Below are 18,409 nucleotides of genomic sequence, written 5' to 3'. Positions count from 1 at the left end.
TAACTTTAGCCCATTGCTCACATGTCAAATCTTTGTGCTCAATGCACCACTTTAATCTTTTTTTGCGATTGATTTCACTAACAAAAAGTTTTTTTATTTGCAAAAAAACTCTCCTGATGCTTTTATTCGACGAGATATTGTCCATTTTGAGATATTAGAAAGGTTCAATTCTAGTTTCATCTCAGAACAGATTTTAGGATCTTTTTTGACGGCATTAAGAATATAGTGATCTTCCTTTTTTGATGTTTTAGACTTTCTACCAGATCCAACAGACCTTTCAGCTTATACCAAAGTGCTTATATTTCTTCACCAATTTACTAATAGTTGAGTTTTGTCTTTTGAAACATTTTTTAATGCTTCTGTGAGACTCTCCTTGTTCAGCAGCTTTAATAATTTTTCCAATTTCTATTTATGTTAGTTGTTATCTAAAATGTATTTTATTTAAATAAATATTAGTGTATATACAAACATACCTTTTCTGTCCAAGGTTTTTCACTACCACACCTAATTTTTTAGTTTTGCTTCCTTATACATTATATACTTAAAATCAAGAAAAAATGTTAGTATGTTCGGCTTTTTTTTTGCACCCCACTGTATATATATATATATATATATATATATATATACATATATATATATATATATATATATATATATATATATATATATATATATATATATATATATATATATATATATATATATATATATATCTGTGTGTATATCTTTATAAATAGACTTTCTTTTTTTAAAACTAATGTAAAGTGCAATCCTATATAATTTTCCTAAATACTATTTGCTGAAAAATAACAAATAAAACCTTTAGAACTTACCCTTCTTCTGTGCTCATTGTATAAAAATATACTTGAGAAGATCTCAAATTTTTTATCGGAATTAAACACAAGTGACCAAACATCTAAATATTAAAAAAACATTTTTTCAAATACTATTATTTCAAATGATTATTATAGGTAATCTCAAACATATTTTGTGAATCTATTTTTTAAAAATATTTTTATCTTTTTTTTTCCACCCATAATACCTAAAAATGTCATGATCAACTTTATGTTCACATGCACACGTGTGCACACACACACCAAGCATATAAAGACAACACAGTGGGACGCAGGGTGGCTAAAAATCAAACATTGGCTTAAATTTGGATGAAACAAGGCTAATTAAGAGCTTACACTATAGATAAAAAAATCCCAAAATCTTTTGTCTTTTGTGATTTGTAGTTTCAATAATACCTGTATTTGATATTACAAATTTAAATTAAAAAAAACTGGTTTTGCTTTATTGAAGTTGCTTTTTTGATACAGCTCGCTAAGGTGATATAATCAAATGAAGATTGGGTAATAACCCATGGTTAGAAAGCTAATCAAATTTACTTCTAATGACAATAAATATTAAATTATTTTATTTCAATGTTATTAAATTTTATTAAACATTGAAAATCAGTCATTTACTAAAAAATATTGTTACAAAATCAATAAAAGTCAACATTGATGGAGCCAATAAAAAAACAACCCTTTCAAAACATCTCCATTTTGCAAAAAAAAATTAAAGTTCAATATGTCCTTAACTAACTGCAAAAGAAAAAAAATGTTTTTGCTGATGAAAAAAATTGGCCTCTTTAAAAATAGATTTGAAAATGCATCGATATATTGAAAATCCTTATATCGAAAAAAGCATATTGCAAAAATTTCTGATTCAGCTTAAATAAAAAAATTGAAACCTAAATATCTCAAGAATCATAAGGAGTTGGAGGTTCGAACTTTCAGGTTTTCCTAGTTTTCATAAACCCTATAACATATATAAAAATTAGTAAAATCTAAATTATGAGATGCTTTTTTTTGGTTTTTCTGCAGATTTGACATAGAGTTATCCATATTTAAAATTTCTTGTTCATATTTTCTTAAAAAAAAAAACACAAATAATGATAGAATCATAAAACCACATTTCTATAGCCCATAACTTCTTAATATCTTTAAAATTGTGTCTTGTGAAATTTCTTTTAAAAAAATGCAAACATGCCTGTAGAAATACCTAGCCTTTTAAAAATCATAAAATAAAAAACTGTTTAACTACAACCAAAAGTTAGAATCAATTTTTTTAAATTTTCTTTTAGCCTTTGATCATAGCATTTATAAAAGAATTCTTCATTTTATATTAGAACAAATATACAAAAGTTTAAAGTTTGATATATGCTTAAAAGTTAACTTTTAATACTAAAAACAATAAATATATATGTAAATTTACTTGTCGAAGATGTTGAGCAGGACATTTCACAAACATCTGCTGAAGCCACCAATCATCCTGTGTCATAGAGTCTAAGAACCATTCACATGCACTTTGTGAATTATCAAAACCATTCACTATAAGTTCTACCCAATTTTTTATATGAGGTTTTTCACGAGAATGAACAAGAGTTTCAAGCAAAAAAGAGATGGCTAACTTTGTAACATGAAAGGTAACTGAAACGGATAAAGTTTTAGGGATATTATTACAAAACTGCCATAAAAAACTAAAATAATTTGGTTCAAATACAAGTTTATCTTGCAGAAACTGATGGTTGTCTTCACTAATCATCTCTTGTAGATCTTTAGGTAAATTAATGTGACTTGTTTGAATCTCTTTATCCATTTCACTGTGTTCATAAAAGAGCATGTATGCACTATGCGTTTTTTCAAATGAAAAATCCATATACTTCTCAGTCATTGCATCAAATGTTTTTGTCTAAAAAAAAATCAACTTTTATCTTTCCAAAATGATAAAATATAAAACAGAAGTAAATAAAAAAAAAAGCAAAAAAAAGAATAGTAATAGCATAAAATGAAAAATAAAACTATAGTAGATCATGTGACCATTGTGAGACAATGTTAAAACAAACTATAGTGTGATCATCAAACAAACTATAGTGTTTAACATTGTCTCACATGCGATCATGTGAGACAATGTTAAAAGAAACTATAGTAGATAATGATCATGTGAGACAATGTTAAAACAAACTATAGTAGATCATGTGATCATGTGAGATAATGTTAACAAAACAATTGTAAGTTAAAACAACAAGAAATTGAAATAAAATAAACACAGATTAAAGTTATGTAGAAGTTGTAGATTATTTATCATTTATTTATCATTCACATCAAAAGATTATGTATGCAAATTTATCTGCATTAATAATATACCCATAGATTTATAACATAATTATGGAATAAATATTGCAAGCTTTAATAAATCACAAGTTAACAAATTAAAACAGGTCAAAAAATGATAACTTAGACTTGTAACTTATCAAAGGGTGGGGCTTGTTCACTGATGTATGATGTTCACATTTCATGTTGAGGTGAGGGGTGGTATCCTCTTTCACTAATAGTTATAATAGTCATAGAAAAAAAATCCTAGTAAAAAATGCTTTTAATTTTTCTTCTTAAAATAAATCTGTGTTTATTCTGAACATCTGCTTTTCTTTGTTTTTATAACTTATCTTCTTTTATATAAAAAGTTTTTTTAATAGAAATGTTTCATATTTCTCTGTGGGCTTTCATTCCTCAGTCTAGCTCAAGGACCGCAGATTCCCTGCATCAAATATAACAAAAATATGACAATGCTAATAAAAAAAATGACAATGTTAATAAAGAGATTTTATATTACTTAAAAGATCCTTAAAAAAATATAGACACATAAAATACCTTAAATTAATAATGGTAATTTTAGTTTATTAGTAAATAAATATTACTGTCATTTCGCCTCCAAAGCATTCTGCAGCAATTTGCATAGGGTCAAATGTTTTTACTTCAGCATCGTTAAATAAATACCAATTATTTTCTTTTGAACATCTGTCACGAATGAAACTATAGTAATGACCACCATCAGCAGTGCCTGTGTGAACAACTACCCCTGCTAGATTATACCAGTGATTTGGATTGTCATCAGGATCTATAAAAAAAATTTTAAAATCAGGTTAAAAAGTTGATCAGGAACGCAATGGTAATAAAATGCTTCTTAATTAATAGATTGCAAATAAATTCTATCTATGTTGTCTATCTATGTTATCTATGTTGTATCAATGTAGTTTATGGATAGTTTAAGTAGATTATTTTATTAAAAATGTTTTAACATTTGAAAATTGTCATTTAATTTCTAGTTGCAATGACGACATAAACCAAAGTTTTTATTAAATAAGTTTGTCACCATTTATCCTCACCATCTCCAGTCTAACCATTTATCATACCATTTACAGTATTTTTAAAAAGTATTTTTTAAATTTTTGAAAATTCTAGCATAACATATTAGGTTGCATATCAAATTGGTTGCATCATCAAAATTTAAAATTTTGTATTATTATATGCAAGATGTTAATATATTATATATATATTTTTGTATTATTATATACAAGATGTTAATATATTATATATATATTTTTGTATTATTATATACAAGATGCTAATATATTATATATATATTTTTGTATTATTACAAGATGTTAATATATTATATATATATATATTTGTATTATTATATACAAGATGTTAATGTATTATATATATATATATTTTTGTATTATTATATACAAGATGTTAATATATTATATATATATATATATATATATATATATATATATATATATATATATATATATATATATATATATATATATATATATATATATTTGTATTATTATATACAAGATGTTAATATATTATATATATATTTTTGTATTATTACAAGATGTTAATATATTATATATATATATATATATATATATTTGTATTATTATATACAAGATGTTAATATATTATATATATATTTTTGTATTATTATATACAAGATGTTAATATATTATATACATATATTTTTGTATTATTATATACAAGATGTTAATATATTATATATATATATTTTTGTATTATTATATACAAGATGTTAATATATTATATATATATTTTTGTCAAATAGTACAATAACTAACAACATATTAAAATTATATAAAAATTTTACAAAATATTTTAATAATAATAAGCTGAAATATTTACATTAAAAAAATAATAAGAAATTTTATAAAAGTTTAGTTAAGCTTAAAATTATTTAAATCAAAATAAGTTTTCATTCTAATAATTTACTTGTCATTATTTATAACACAAATACTTGTCATTATTCATAACACAAATACTTAATCAAGCCATTTGACAAAATCCTTTAGAGTAATAAAAAAAGAATTCACCTCCTTAGATCAAAACATATAGATTACAGGTTATTTAGTCTAATCTAAAAAAAATTTACTTTGAATGGTGGAGGGAAAATGCATACTAAAGTCTAATGTAAAATTTTGAAATTAAAGTGATAAAGTACTTTCTGTATCAACCTTCCCCTTTTTCTAAGCAGCATTTTCATAGTTTCATAGTTCGCCTTTTTCTAGACAACCTTTCCATAGTTTTTTATTGAAAAAACATGTATATCTTGTTCGAGACATAATGTCTAACTCAATATTTTTAATAAGTGAAGAATATATGCAAGTGTATATAAGTTTGTATTTTATTGTTTACATTTAAAAACAACTTTTCCCAGTCCTTTGTCAGTTTCCAAAGATTTAAACTTAAACCGTACTTAAACAAAACCTTTTGCATGCAGCATTATAAGCTTGTTTATTACACAATTTTTATCATAAGTTTTATATCATAAATTAATTAATAATAGCAATTAAATAATTTGTTAAATATAGTGATTGGTTTATTTATTTAAGACAAGAATATATTTTCCTAGAAAAGTTTGAAAATTAAAAAATACTAGCAGAAGTAGTAAAAAAAAATTTATAAAAAAACTTCTTTTTATGCACTCATCATCACATCAGCACACCAGAGTGAAAAAAATTAATACCTAAAAGATGAACATCTAAAAGATGAACATCTAAAAGATGAACATCTAAAAGACAAAAAATCTAAAATCTAAAAACCTAAAATATTAAACATTAAATATTAACTCTTTTAACTATTTTACTGTTAGAAATTTGTTGTTTATTTGGTTTTAAAACATCTCTTTTAGGACCAAAAAAACTTTGCTTTTGGACTTATTATTCGGCCTATTAGAAAGTCATTACTTTACAGAATTTTATTGAAAGCTTTAGTTTACTGAATTTATTCAAAGCATTACTTTACAGAATTTATTGAAAGTAATAATTTATAGAGTTTATTAAAAATATTACTAAACAGACTTTATTGAAAGCATTACTTTACTGAACTTATTGAAAGCATCACTTTAATGAATTTATTAAAAGGATTTTTTTACTGAATTTATTGAAAGAATTATTGTACTGAATTTATTGAAAGAAATATTTTACAGAATTCAAACAAATTTCTCATATACAGATTTCATAGATTAGATTTCAGCAATCTCAAAAGCTAACTAAACAAATTGCTGACATAATTGCATGTGATAAAAAGTGAACAATTCTTTACTTTAATAGTTTCCATTAAGAATTGTTTGGAATAAAATACTTAATTAAACTAAAAGTAATGATCTCTTTAAAGAATTAAAAAACTTGATAATTAAAAAGATTTCAACTATAAATTTTATCATTGAATAAAAATATTTAATAAACAAAAAACCTCCATCACAGTTTTTAATTAGCAGATAATCTTCGGTGTAGGCAGCCATATTTAGTTTCATAGGAAATGAAAAATGAGTATTTACTTTTTCTTTCATCATAGTTACCATGTTAAAAGTATAGCGCATTGTGTTAAAACATAAAACTTTTGGCAATGTCTTAAAACATGCTCTAAAATCATATAATAAAAAAAAAACATTTTTTCTTAGCTCAAACTTTATCACTACATAAAAATTTTTTTTTTTCTTAGTTCAAACTTTGTTATTACATAAAAAAAACACCTTTTCTCAGCTCGAACTTTATCATTACATTGTGAGCAGGTATACTTGTTATCACCTTCTAATACATCTTTGACAGTAACTTCATCTAATGACTCCTATACCAAAAAAAAATTAAAACTTAAAATGTTAAAACCAATGAATATTTTAAAATAAAATTTGAAAGGGATAAACTTACATAAAGGTTTTTCATATCAGCAACTGTACAGCGTACTGAATAAAATTCTTCTTCTGTTTTACTAACATGTAAGCAATCCTGAAAAAAAATTTTCAAAAATATATAAAAAATATAAGTTAAAGTTGCACAACTTCGCGTAACAAAAGTGATGGTAAAAGAGCTAGTGGGATTGCTATCTACATTTCTAACAATTAAACTTGGTTAAAACAACTGATATCAAGTTGTGCAATAAATTTGAACAAATATTTAACTTTAATAATCGAAAAAAGAAGTAATATTAGTTGAACACATTTACAGACCTCCAAACAACAATACTGATATAAAGATTGTTAAGTCTATTTGCACTGCAAATAATAAATTAGGCAATCAAAATTACGATTGCGTACTTGTAAGGGGAGATTTTAACCTTTCAAAAATATTAAAATAGAAGTGTATATAGACTTTTTCATAAAAAAGGGGAATGGGCCAGACCACACATTTGTAAATACAGTTGATTGTTTTCCTTAACTGTATTTACAACACATTAATTCCTCAACTTTTCAAACACAAGATAGCACTTTCACAGACTATATTCACTCTTGATTTGATTCTTACTGAACAAAATAATAGGATCTGCAATCTTAAGCATAATCATTTATCACAGTCTTTAAACATCATTTAAAGACTGTGATAAATGGCCTTTATCGCAGTCTTTAAATGATGTTTAAAGACTGTGATAAAGGCCATTTAGTATTGACTTAAAAGTTATTTCTTTATTTTGATATTACTATAATATTGGAATTGAAAAATTTACTCTGTATTATATTAGACACCACCACATCAACCCATGGTCTAAAACTTTCAACTTGGCACTTAAGAGGTGACTTAATACAAATTTTTAAAACCAATATAAATAGATAGTGAAAATCTAACTTTACTTGGATATGGTTTCTTAGAGCAAATAAATATACAAAAAAATCAGATTCAGATATGTGGACACAACTTTAGATACCCAACCAAATTTTCTAAAAGTTAGCTTAAATCAGTTTAAAGACAAACTTGACAAATACCTACAAAAGAACTATAAATAAACAATTGTATTAAGCTGTATTAACACAGTTTAATTACAAAAACAAAATTAAAAGATAAAAAAATGTCAAACTTACCAGTGAAATAACATTATTTGTAATTACACCACAAAACAGCTCACGCATTAGCTCTTTCTACAAATAATTATTATGCAATTTAAAAAATTATTATGCAATTTAAAAAATTATTTTGCAATTTAAAAAATTATTATGCAATTAAAAAAATTATTATAAAATAAGTTTTGTAAATAAATATTTTTGATAAGATATAAACATCAATTTTCTGTGGAAACTGTAAAAAAAAATCCTTGCAATGAGTTGAAAAATGAAAATATCTTAAAAGGACATATATTACATATTTACACTTAATAAACTATATGTTAGTTTAAATTAAAACATTTCTGGACCTCAGCCAAAGGGTATTAAGTCCATTGATTTTAGAAGTGAGATTTTGACTTATTTCCATATATTTTTAATATATGTAAACAAGTCAATACATCTTTACAGCTCAGTATTAAATTTAATGTATGCTTTTAATTTGAACATAAAAAACAACTTTTTTCTTATCTTTCTGCACATTCTTGTAAGAATTCAATCATCCAAACTTTCAAACAGTTGTCGCAGATAAAATAGGTTTTAATAACCTATGGTTTCCATACCTTAATACCCTATGGTTCTGAGATTAAAATATCGATTTTTAGTTAACAAACAATATACAATATTAAAATATTATTTTTGAAATTCATCTAAACTACAAAATATTTTATACATTTACTTTTAAAATACAAAATATTATTTTATATTTTTAAAAATTATTTTGCAAAAACTTTTATGAGATAATAAATTTGTTCTTCTTAAGACACCAAATTTTCTTGAATGATACTTGTTGCTAACAACAATTTTTTATTTAGTGATTTAATTATTTAAAGTTGGTTTTGAAAAAATTAAAAATTATTACTATGTTTAAAATAATTAAATTACTAAATAAAATAAATGTTTTATTTGGTAATTTAATTATTTTAGTAATAATTCATTTTCATTAACTATGCTTAATGGAAAACATAAGATGAGATTTTTTATTATCAATTTCATCTATCCAAAGGTCCCTAATTAAAACCAATTTTGTATTTGTAATCCCCAAAGGTAACTAATTAAAACCAATTTTGTATTTGTAGAGTGAAGTATTAATATACACTGACACACAATAACATTCAAAAGTGTTTTATTTTAAGTCTTTGTTTATAGACTCTTTAAAGAAATTTTTTCTTACAGACTTTTTAAAGATGTTTTTCCATGTTTCACTGCTCTACTCCATAACACATTAACACATAACACATTTCATTATTCCATTTCACATTAACCCATAAAGTATAAAATTTTTCTTTAATCTTTATAGGTGGTGAATATTTTGCTTATTATTTAAAGTGCTAGTCAAGATTATTATTTAAGATTTAATTATATAGTTTAATATTTTTTAAATTTATTTAAAAAAATAAAAATAATCTGTCTAAAAAAAAGTTAGCATTTCTTAGTTACAGCAAGAGGTGCACCTCTTGCTGTTAAAAGTGGAGATAAAATTATTTGTTCAGAAACACGTTACTTTATCAAAACTGTAGATAAAAACATCAAGATTCTTCTCGTTAACTTATTAACAAACCAATTATTATTCCTAATTTCATTCTACAAAAAATGTTGCCATAAATGCTTTTTTTGTTGTTGTTATTTTCTGATTATCTTTTTTAATAAATATTTGCAAAAATAACTATCAAGGAAAAAATATAATTTCTTTATACAAATGTTATATTGCAAATGTAATTGTGCAAACAATAACATTTGGAATGTCAACACAAACAATTAATATGCAAACAAATTGTTAAAAGCTATTCAAAAAATTTTTTTATTGTCCTAACAATTGTAAAAAATTTTGTTAAATATTTTTTACAATTGTTAGAGTTTTGTTAAAAATTTTAAAAGATAAATTTGAGTTACAAACATTTAAACATATAAACTATATATTTACCAGGTCCCATTTCTTCTAACTTGGAAACAAAGTCAGTAAAAAACATATAAACTATATATTTACCAGGTCCCATTTCTTCTAACTTGGAAACAAAGTCAGTAAAAAACATATAAACTATATATTTACCAGATCAGGTCCCATTTCTTCTAACTTGGAAACAAAGTCAGTAAAAAATTCAGTCATATCTTTTTGCTCACAAGTATTAAGAGGTTGTTTATCCATTGTATATGTGCGACAAAATAATTTTGGATTATATGCTTTTCGAATGCTGCTATGAAGATATGCAAACATTTTTTGAACTTCTTTTAAAATTGCTGAATGCTTAGTTTGAGGTGTTATTTCTTCATTTAAAATAACAGATCTTGCTTTTGGTATCATAAACAACTGTTGTACACATGATGCCATATAACAGGTAGCACCTAAATTGATTAATCCTACATAACCAACAGATGATCTTTCTTGCTCATATGGCCAATAATTCCACCCATATGAACAATGGTTCTTATTTTTCTCATTTGGTCTGTGATGTTTTATAAAAAAAGTAAGAAGTTCTAAATACATTTCTTTACAACCACTAACTAACTGAAGCAGAAGTTCATAAGCTGCAAGACGAGAACCTTTTGCTTCATGATGCGGCTCTTGTATCTCACTAATAGAGGAGGGAAGATTAAATAAAATTTTACTAAAGACATTTTGCATTAAACAAAAACCTTCTGGAAGTAATTTAAAATCTGTATCATGTTGCAAAAGAGCTGTGCAAACTTGAAGCAAACCAACTAAGCAATAATCTCCGTTATCGATACAACTTTTTGATTCTTTTATATACATAGACACTTCAGTAATTGCAGTGCGAATGCAAATTTCATCTTCACCATCAACTTTATTATACTTATTTATTAAGCGACATAACAACCAAAAATAATCTTTATAATTTAGATTTGTAATTTTATGTGAAGATAAATTTGCCAGTTGTTCAGCTGACATATTTTTCAAATGGACTAAATCAGAAAGCTTATTTAACATAATATTTAAAACTTTGTTTAGACCAACTTGACTACCGCAAAGACAAAGTTTATAGATACCATGCGCTCCTTCAGTTCGTACAGACCGCTATAAATATAAACAAATTTAAATTTTTTAAACTCTTCATTTTAATACAATTGAAGATTTTGAAATTTAATGAAAAGTTCAAGTAAAAATTTTGAATCTATTTAAACATTTAACTTACATTAATATATAAACATTTTTAGTAAATGATATAGAGCATTTCCATTCCTGTAGGTGATTTTTTATTTTTCTTTGTTTTAACAATTATAAGCTGGTACTTAAAGCAATATGTATACTATTCTTACAATTTTCTTAAAGAACAATTAAAACAAAAATATTTTCATATTTTACCTGAATGTTTAAATGCATATATTTTATCTTTTTTTGTGTGTGTGTTAATAATGCAATAATTTTCAAAAAATAGAATAATTTTCAAAACGCTATACTAGTTAGAACGCTAACGCTAGCAAGATATATTTGTAAACAGTATATATTTATATTTCTCCTCAAAAATATATTAAATATGAATTATAGAAATACGATATTTCACTTGAAATATCATATTTCTATACTCAAAAACAATTTATTTTCATAAAAATACCTACATAATTGAAAAATTTGCAACTTCAGTGCGTGACTTGCGCGCACTGAAGTTGTAAATTAGTTCTAAATAAAATAAAGTTTAACTATCTAGCAACTTTTTCTGTTTAGTGTGTGATTCTGCTTCAAACTTTATACTTTGATAACATTACAAATGTATACCGTTTCTTGTTTACAAAATATTTATATAGATTAGAACTAAATGACAGTAAATTGGAGATGACCAGTTTTATTTTTATGAAAACAATAGACAAACTTATAAGAGCTTAGAAGCACAGAACCGTACTTGATTTTTTGGAAATGCCTATAGCAAATAAACTTGCTTAAAAATAAATAACTTACCTGAGGAGCATAAAAAACTAATCGCAGCAGTAATGATGAAAATTTATCATGGTGAAGAAGTTTTTTGCGTAACTCTTCATTACATGACACTGAACATACCAAAAAAGATAGACAATGATATACCACTAAACAAAAACACTATTATTGGGAAATTATATATATACATACATACATACAACATATATATATATATACATATACATATATATATATATATATATATATATATATATATATATATATATATATATATATATATATATATACACATATATATATTTATATATATATATATATATATATATATATATATATATATATATATATATATATACACATATATATATATATATATATATATATATATATATATATATATATATATATATATATATATATATATATATATATACATATATATATATATATATATATATATATATATATATATATATATATATATATATATATATATATATTATTTGAATTATTATATACAATGACTATTACATTGCAATTGCAAAGACTTAAATAGCCACTGACTGTCTTTAAAATATATTTTAAACTAAATCCTTAGTTAAATAACTAATTCTCTGTTTTTTATTGCTCATTATCTTTCCAAGTTCTATATTTGATGTTTTCCTGATCAAATTGGTCAGAAAAAACATTAAAAATCTTTTAACCAATAAAACAATTAAGTCTTATTCAGTAGTTAAATTGAATTTTAAAGTCAAAACTTAGGATACTAAGCCTTAAATGTAAAAGATAAAAAAAGTTTTTTACAAAAAAAAAAAGTTTACAAAGGAAAAAAGAATATACAAGTTTAGCTCAAAATTACCTGAAGCTCTAACATCTTGGTTGCTTAATGTAAATAAGTCATTACTACTTTCAAATATTTGATATAAAAAATTAATAACCCTCTGAAACAAATTTTCATCAAGCAAATCAAGCAGTTCCTAAAACATTCAAAAAACAGCATAAGCTGCAATATTAATAATAAAATTCATAAAAATGTAAATTGACTTTGAAAAATGGAAAAGATTATTTAAACTAAAATATTTTTAATAAAAATTATTTTGAAAACTTTTATTAAACTTGTTTAAAAAAAAAAATTTAAAAACCAAAAACATTTTATTTGATGGTTACACAAAATTAAAGACCAAAAGCATCTCATTTGGTTGTTACAAAAAAAATTAAACACAAAAACTAGTTATGTAAAATAAAACCTAAAAAAATGTATATATATATATATATATATATATATATGTATATATATATATATATATATATATATATATATATATATATATATATATATATATATATATATATATATATATATATATATATATATATATATATATTAGATAGATATATAAACTAACCTGGCTAAATTGATGGATTATAACAATATTATCAGTTTCAGTACTTCGATAACGTGCCCTAAATATATGTGTTTTTCTTAAAGTTTTCTTAGTTCCAAGGTCAACATCACTAACCAATCCAATTCGAGTTATCAATTTGATAATATAAGCAAAACAACTAGTTGACCACTCATCTTGATTTATTTCTTCTTTTAGAATAAAACGCAATAAATGTTTTACTAAACCTGTCTGAAAAACTTTATGTACCCAAGCATAATCAAGGTTGCTTACAGACGATCCTTTGTCAACAACTGAAGAGTCAGAGTCTCCGCTTGAGTCTCCATTAGTATTCTCTTTATTAGAAATTTGAACAAATGGAAGACTTATACTGTCTAAAATTTGCAAAATATAAAGAAGCATAAACTTTTGTTCAAAGCATAAAACATTATCCCAATCAACATCTTCTTTAAATGAAAGTTTCAAATACTTTTCCTTCAAGTTTTCATTAGTTGGAAGCATAAGTATCAATTCCCAGGTATTATTTAGTAAACTTCTAGCTGATAATGGTTTAACTAATTCACGGGAGTCTTCAAATGATTGCTCAAGTGTGTCGTTAACTGAACTATTTGGTAAGTTATTTATTTCACAATAAATTTTTTGATAGCTCTCAGAATTGCTCACTTTGTATAAAACATCAAGCAAATTAAATAGTTCGAAAAAATTTACTTCTCTTAGTAATTGTATCATTGGTACTGACTCAAAATTAGGAGGATTTTGCAAGGAGTATGGAAGTTGCACTGAGTTTAACATTCCTTCTTTTTGCATATTCATGATAGAAATATATACCAACTAAAAATTTAATTCCATTAAACTTCAGAATTATTTTTTACAGTAATACAACAAGTATTGATATAAAACAATCTGTTACTTAAAAAACTATCTGTTATTATAAAAACATTTTTACGCTGTATTATAATTATTTGCATTAAAAATATATGATAGTTGTAACTATTTTTCTATAAAATCTTTTTTTATGTAAAACTCTATTTTTTTTATAAAATCTTACTTGCTGATCTCGAATTCCTATTTCACTTAAAGTCTTCATGTCTAAATCATGGGTAAGCTCATGACCATGTGATATAAGTCTAAAAGGTGGTTTTAATTCAGTGGAGTTGTCATTTGGCTTTTTCCTTTCTTGAACACCTATACACCAATGTGTAATACGAGCACGAAGAGTAGCAAGAAGGTCACATGACATCATTTTGAATGTTATCTTTTTAAAAAAAACATTTAATCTTCATTAGAAAAAAAAGGTACTTGATCCTGGGTCATAGTTTTAAAACATATTATTAACTAAATAAATTATTGTATATTTTACTCTATAATTGTAAATATATACTATTGCTTAACACGTAGTTATCAGCCTCAATATCAAAAAGTTCTTATTACTCAATAAGACATACTCAGAATTTTTCAGAAAAAGTATTAACACATTCTTAGACATTAACACATTCTTATACAATAACAATTTGTTAGACATTTTAAAACCAACACAATTATCTATTACGCCGTTTTTACACAGCTTTATGCCATATCTATTAATTGAGACTTGACACTTAAATTATCTGGTTTATCAACATCAAGTGAGCCAAACTTTTGAAATTTTTTAAATAACATTTTATGAATATTTAAAAGAACATTGTACATGCCAAACATGTTATTGCAGCAAAATTCACAATAAGTGACTCTTTTTTATTGCAGTATCAAATTATTAGTAAGCAATAAGAGACAGTGAATAAAAAAAACAAACAATAAATAGACAGTAAATAAAAAAGACAATAGAAAAGAGTACAAACAACTTTTGTGTAACAATTTATAATTGAAAAAAGATAAAAAAAAAAAAAGCAAAAATAATTTAATAATTTAATACGTAAATAATTAGAATTACTTTCATCTACATTTTTGCATATAGTAATAATTAACTCAGATGACTGAATTACTACCAATTGCAAAAAAATAACTTTTAAAAAAAAGTCGTTGTTTGAAATGAACATTTTAATAGTTTAATAAATTATAATAAAACTCTTAGTTTAATAAATTATCATAAAAGTTTAATAAAATAGTTTAATAAATTATAATAAAACTCTTAGTTACTTTTTATATTCACGTTTCAAAATGTCACATATAAGAAGCTTGGATGCAAAAGAGAATTTCTAGCATATGTTTTTGAAACTTCTAGCATGCATATGTTTTCGAAACTTATTTTTAAATTATTTGGATTTTTTGGATAATAATTTTAAAAACAACCTGACATAATTAAACACTTGCTTTATAGCACATTGCTGTTTGAAGAGAAACAATAACTTTCCTTTTATAATATTTTACTTATTTTCTCCCAAAAAAAAAACTTTGACATGGTGATATGGTGAAGCCAGTTGCAACATATGGTGCAAAAACTTTCCAATATACCCATATGGCATTCTATAGCACACATCCAAGTGAAAATCTCAGGCCGCTAATAATTAGCAGCTTTAAGCATTCTAAATCCAATTCTATTGGTTTATTGGATCTGGATTAATCATTGATTTTTTTGCATTAAGTTTTGCATTTGTTGTTACAAAGGCACCTCAGTCACCGTTACCAAGAGATATTCAATTGCATACATTGTGTTGCTTTGGCTGCTGAGTAGTCTAAATTCTTAAAGAAGGCAATACTGTACATTATCTTTAATTTCATTCATTTCTTGGCGCTATATAGAATATGCGATGCATAAACTTGTTATAAAAACTAAAGTAAACCTCTCTTACTCTAATTCTATTACTCAGAATTTTCTTTCAAGTTGTATTAAGAATGTCAAGAAACAAAAGAAATAACCTCTTACTATGTTATCTATAGAATTTTTAACTTTTTCATATGCACACAGGTAAGTGGCTGTGGTCAAAAGCTTGACCCTTAACACACACACACACACATTATCTGCTTTTGAGAACTTTTTATTTTGATTTCAAGCAAAGTATTGAATTAAAGCTCACAAAAGACAGCAATGCCTTACTGTTGCAAAACCTCTTGCAGTTCCTATTTATACTGTGAAAACTAATATAATAACTTGAGGCTTAAACTAGTGATAAAGTTACCGATAATCATTTCTATTTGATGATCGCACCTAAACCAAACCTATTCACATCAGACAACTCACAAAGTCATAATAATAAAAACACAATAATAATAATAATAATAATGATAATAATAATAGAAATAATAATAATAGAAATAATAATAATAGAAATAATAATAATAATAGAAATAATAATAATAATAGAAATAATTAACATATTATAGTATCTATAAAAAAACCCTTACTAACTTTTGTAAAATATAAGAAAAAAAAAGAGAGAATAAAGTTAAAGTATTATGGGTTATGAATAAAAAACAGTTTAACTTGATATATAAGTTCAGAAAAATAGTTGTTACCTTATCTATGACACCCGTTGGTTGACATACAATTCTCAAAGTTACATCTTTACTGCTGACTTTTTTTACATTTTGATGACTTGCAACATTTCTGCCAGTTAAATTCCACAATTCCAAATGAAATGCAAGCCTTCATAAAATAAGTTTTATTTCATAAGTTCAAAAATTCTGTCATAAAAAGTTAAAAATTCATAAAACTGCATAAATTTGGTTACCTTTTAATGTATGCTTGCAAATGATTTTTAAGAATCTTTAACACTTGCTGAATTGATTTTAAAGATTGTAAATAGTTCTAAACAAAATATGAAAAAAAAAAAAAAATTAAAAAAATAACTAAAATATGTTACTAGTAAAAAAAAAAAACAAATAAAAAAAATAAAAGCAAATAAAAAGCATGATGAAACAAAAAATAGAAAAGAATAAATTTAAACCTTTTCAATAGTATTAACACCTTCTCTTAAAACTGTCATGCAATTCTGAATAAATTCTTCTTCTTTTTGTACTGAGTTTTCGCCTACTATAAAAAAATTGAAACTTATCTATACTATAAAAAAATTGAAACTTATCTATACTATAAAAAAATTGAAACTTATCTATACTAGCAATGACCATAAAAGACTAATATTTTTTACATAATTCACATTTTCTAAAAATGAATTTAAATATGAATTTAAGAAAGTAAATAATAAAATAGTAAATAAAGTGTTACAATGCAAAACATGATGCAGTTTTATGTGTGATGTTGCAATCATAAGTATGATGCAGTGTTAAGTGCGATTTTACAATGATTAGCATAATACAGTGTCAAGTGTGATGTTGCAAAGATGAATATAAGATAAGGTTAAGAGTGATGTTGTAATGATAAACATATAGCAGGGTTAAGTGTGATGTTACTATGATTAACATGATGCAGTGTTGAGTGTAATTATTGCCATATACTATTTGTGTTATTGAAGATGAAATCTTTTAAAATAGATTAACTCATAAGATATAAATAATTCTAGATAATATATTTTTGTGCCATCAAGAGAGAAAAAATTCGAAATTAAAGTAATACCCAATAAAATATAAACAATTTTGGATATTCTATTTAAAACTGAAATATTTACCAGTAAGATATAAATGATTCAAAACATTCATTGCTTCATTTGAAACTTTTAGACAATCAGCTTTCAATGCAATATTCCACAATTGTTGCGTACCAAGAACATACTAGAAAATTTTGAAAAAAAGTAAAAAATACCTATTATTCCTTTATATAATTTTATTAATTATATAATTTGAAATTACTTCTTCTGTATCACTCTCCTTATTTACAAATGGAGTTGCATTAGACAATCTGGTCAGTCCAAATAACTTTTGAAACAGACTTAAACCAATCAATGTCATCTTTTCTGCATTTAACTCTGACAGCTGAAAATTAATAATTATA

At 24.0% G+C, this 18,409-nt stretch overlaps 1 protein-coding gene across 1 annotated transcript in view; it reads right to left on the bottom strand.

Moving 5' to 3' along the window:
- LOC100198859 (ubiquitin carboxyl-terminal hydrolase 34) overlaps positions 1 to 18,409 on the bottom strand; it is a 195,646-nt gene that overhangs the window by 75,130 nt on the left and 102,107 nt on the right. Inside the window, exons 18-34 of the mRNA XM_065805242.1 lie at positions 18,268 to 18,390; positions 18,087 to 18,189; positions 17,409 to 17,494; positions 17,193 to 17,269; positions 16,978 to 17,107; positions 14,573 to 14,779; positions 13,528 to 14,355; positions 12,981 to 13,098; positions 12,143 to 12,267; positions 10,280 to 11,263; positions 8,212 to 8,268; positions 7,067 to 7,144; positions 6,892 to 6,986; positions 6,612 to 6,781; positions 3,746 to 3,945; positions 2,263 to 2,739; positions 834 to 916 (exon numbers count right to left, since the gene is read on the bottom strand). Of these exons, the coding sequence (XP_065661314.1) occupies positions 834 to 916; positions 2,263 to 2,739; positions 3,746 to 3,945; positions 6,612 to 6,781; positions 6,892 to 6,986; positions 7,067 to 7,144; positions 8,212 to 8,268; positions 10,280 to 11,263; positions 12,143 to 12,267; positions 12,981 to 13,098; positions 13,528 to 14,355; positions 14,573 to 14,779; positions 16,978 to 17,107; positions 17,193 to 17,269; positions 17,409 to 17,494; positions 18,087 to 18,189; positions 18,268 to 18,390 (3,941 nt within the window). The remainder of the gene's footprint in view (positions 1 to 833; positions 917 to 2,262; positions 2,740 to 3,745; positions 3,946 to 6,611; positions 6,782 to 6,891; positions 6,987 to 7,066; positions 7,145 to 8,211; positions 8,269 to 10,279; positions 11,264 to 12,142; positions 12,268 to 12,980; positions 13,099 to 13,527; positions 14,356 to 14,572; positions 14,780 to 16,977; positions 17,108 to 17,192; positions 17,270 to 17,408; positions 17,495 to 18,086; positions 18,190 to 18,267; positions 18,391 to 18,409) is intronic.

Source organism: Hydra vulgaris, chromosome 09, assembly GCF_038396675.1.
Source record: "Hydra vulgaris chromosome 09, alternate assembly HydraT2T_AEP".
Lineage (NCBI taxonomy): Eukaryota > Metazoa > Cnidaria > Hydrozoa > Anthoathecata > Hydridae > Hydra > Hydra vulgaris.
The sequence above is the reverse complement of the archived record's forward strand: the minus strand, read 5'-3'. Positions and strand labels throughout refer to the sequence as shown.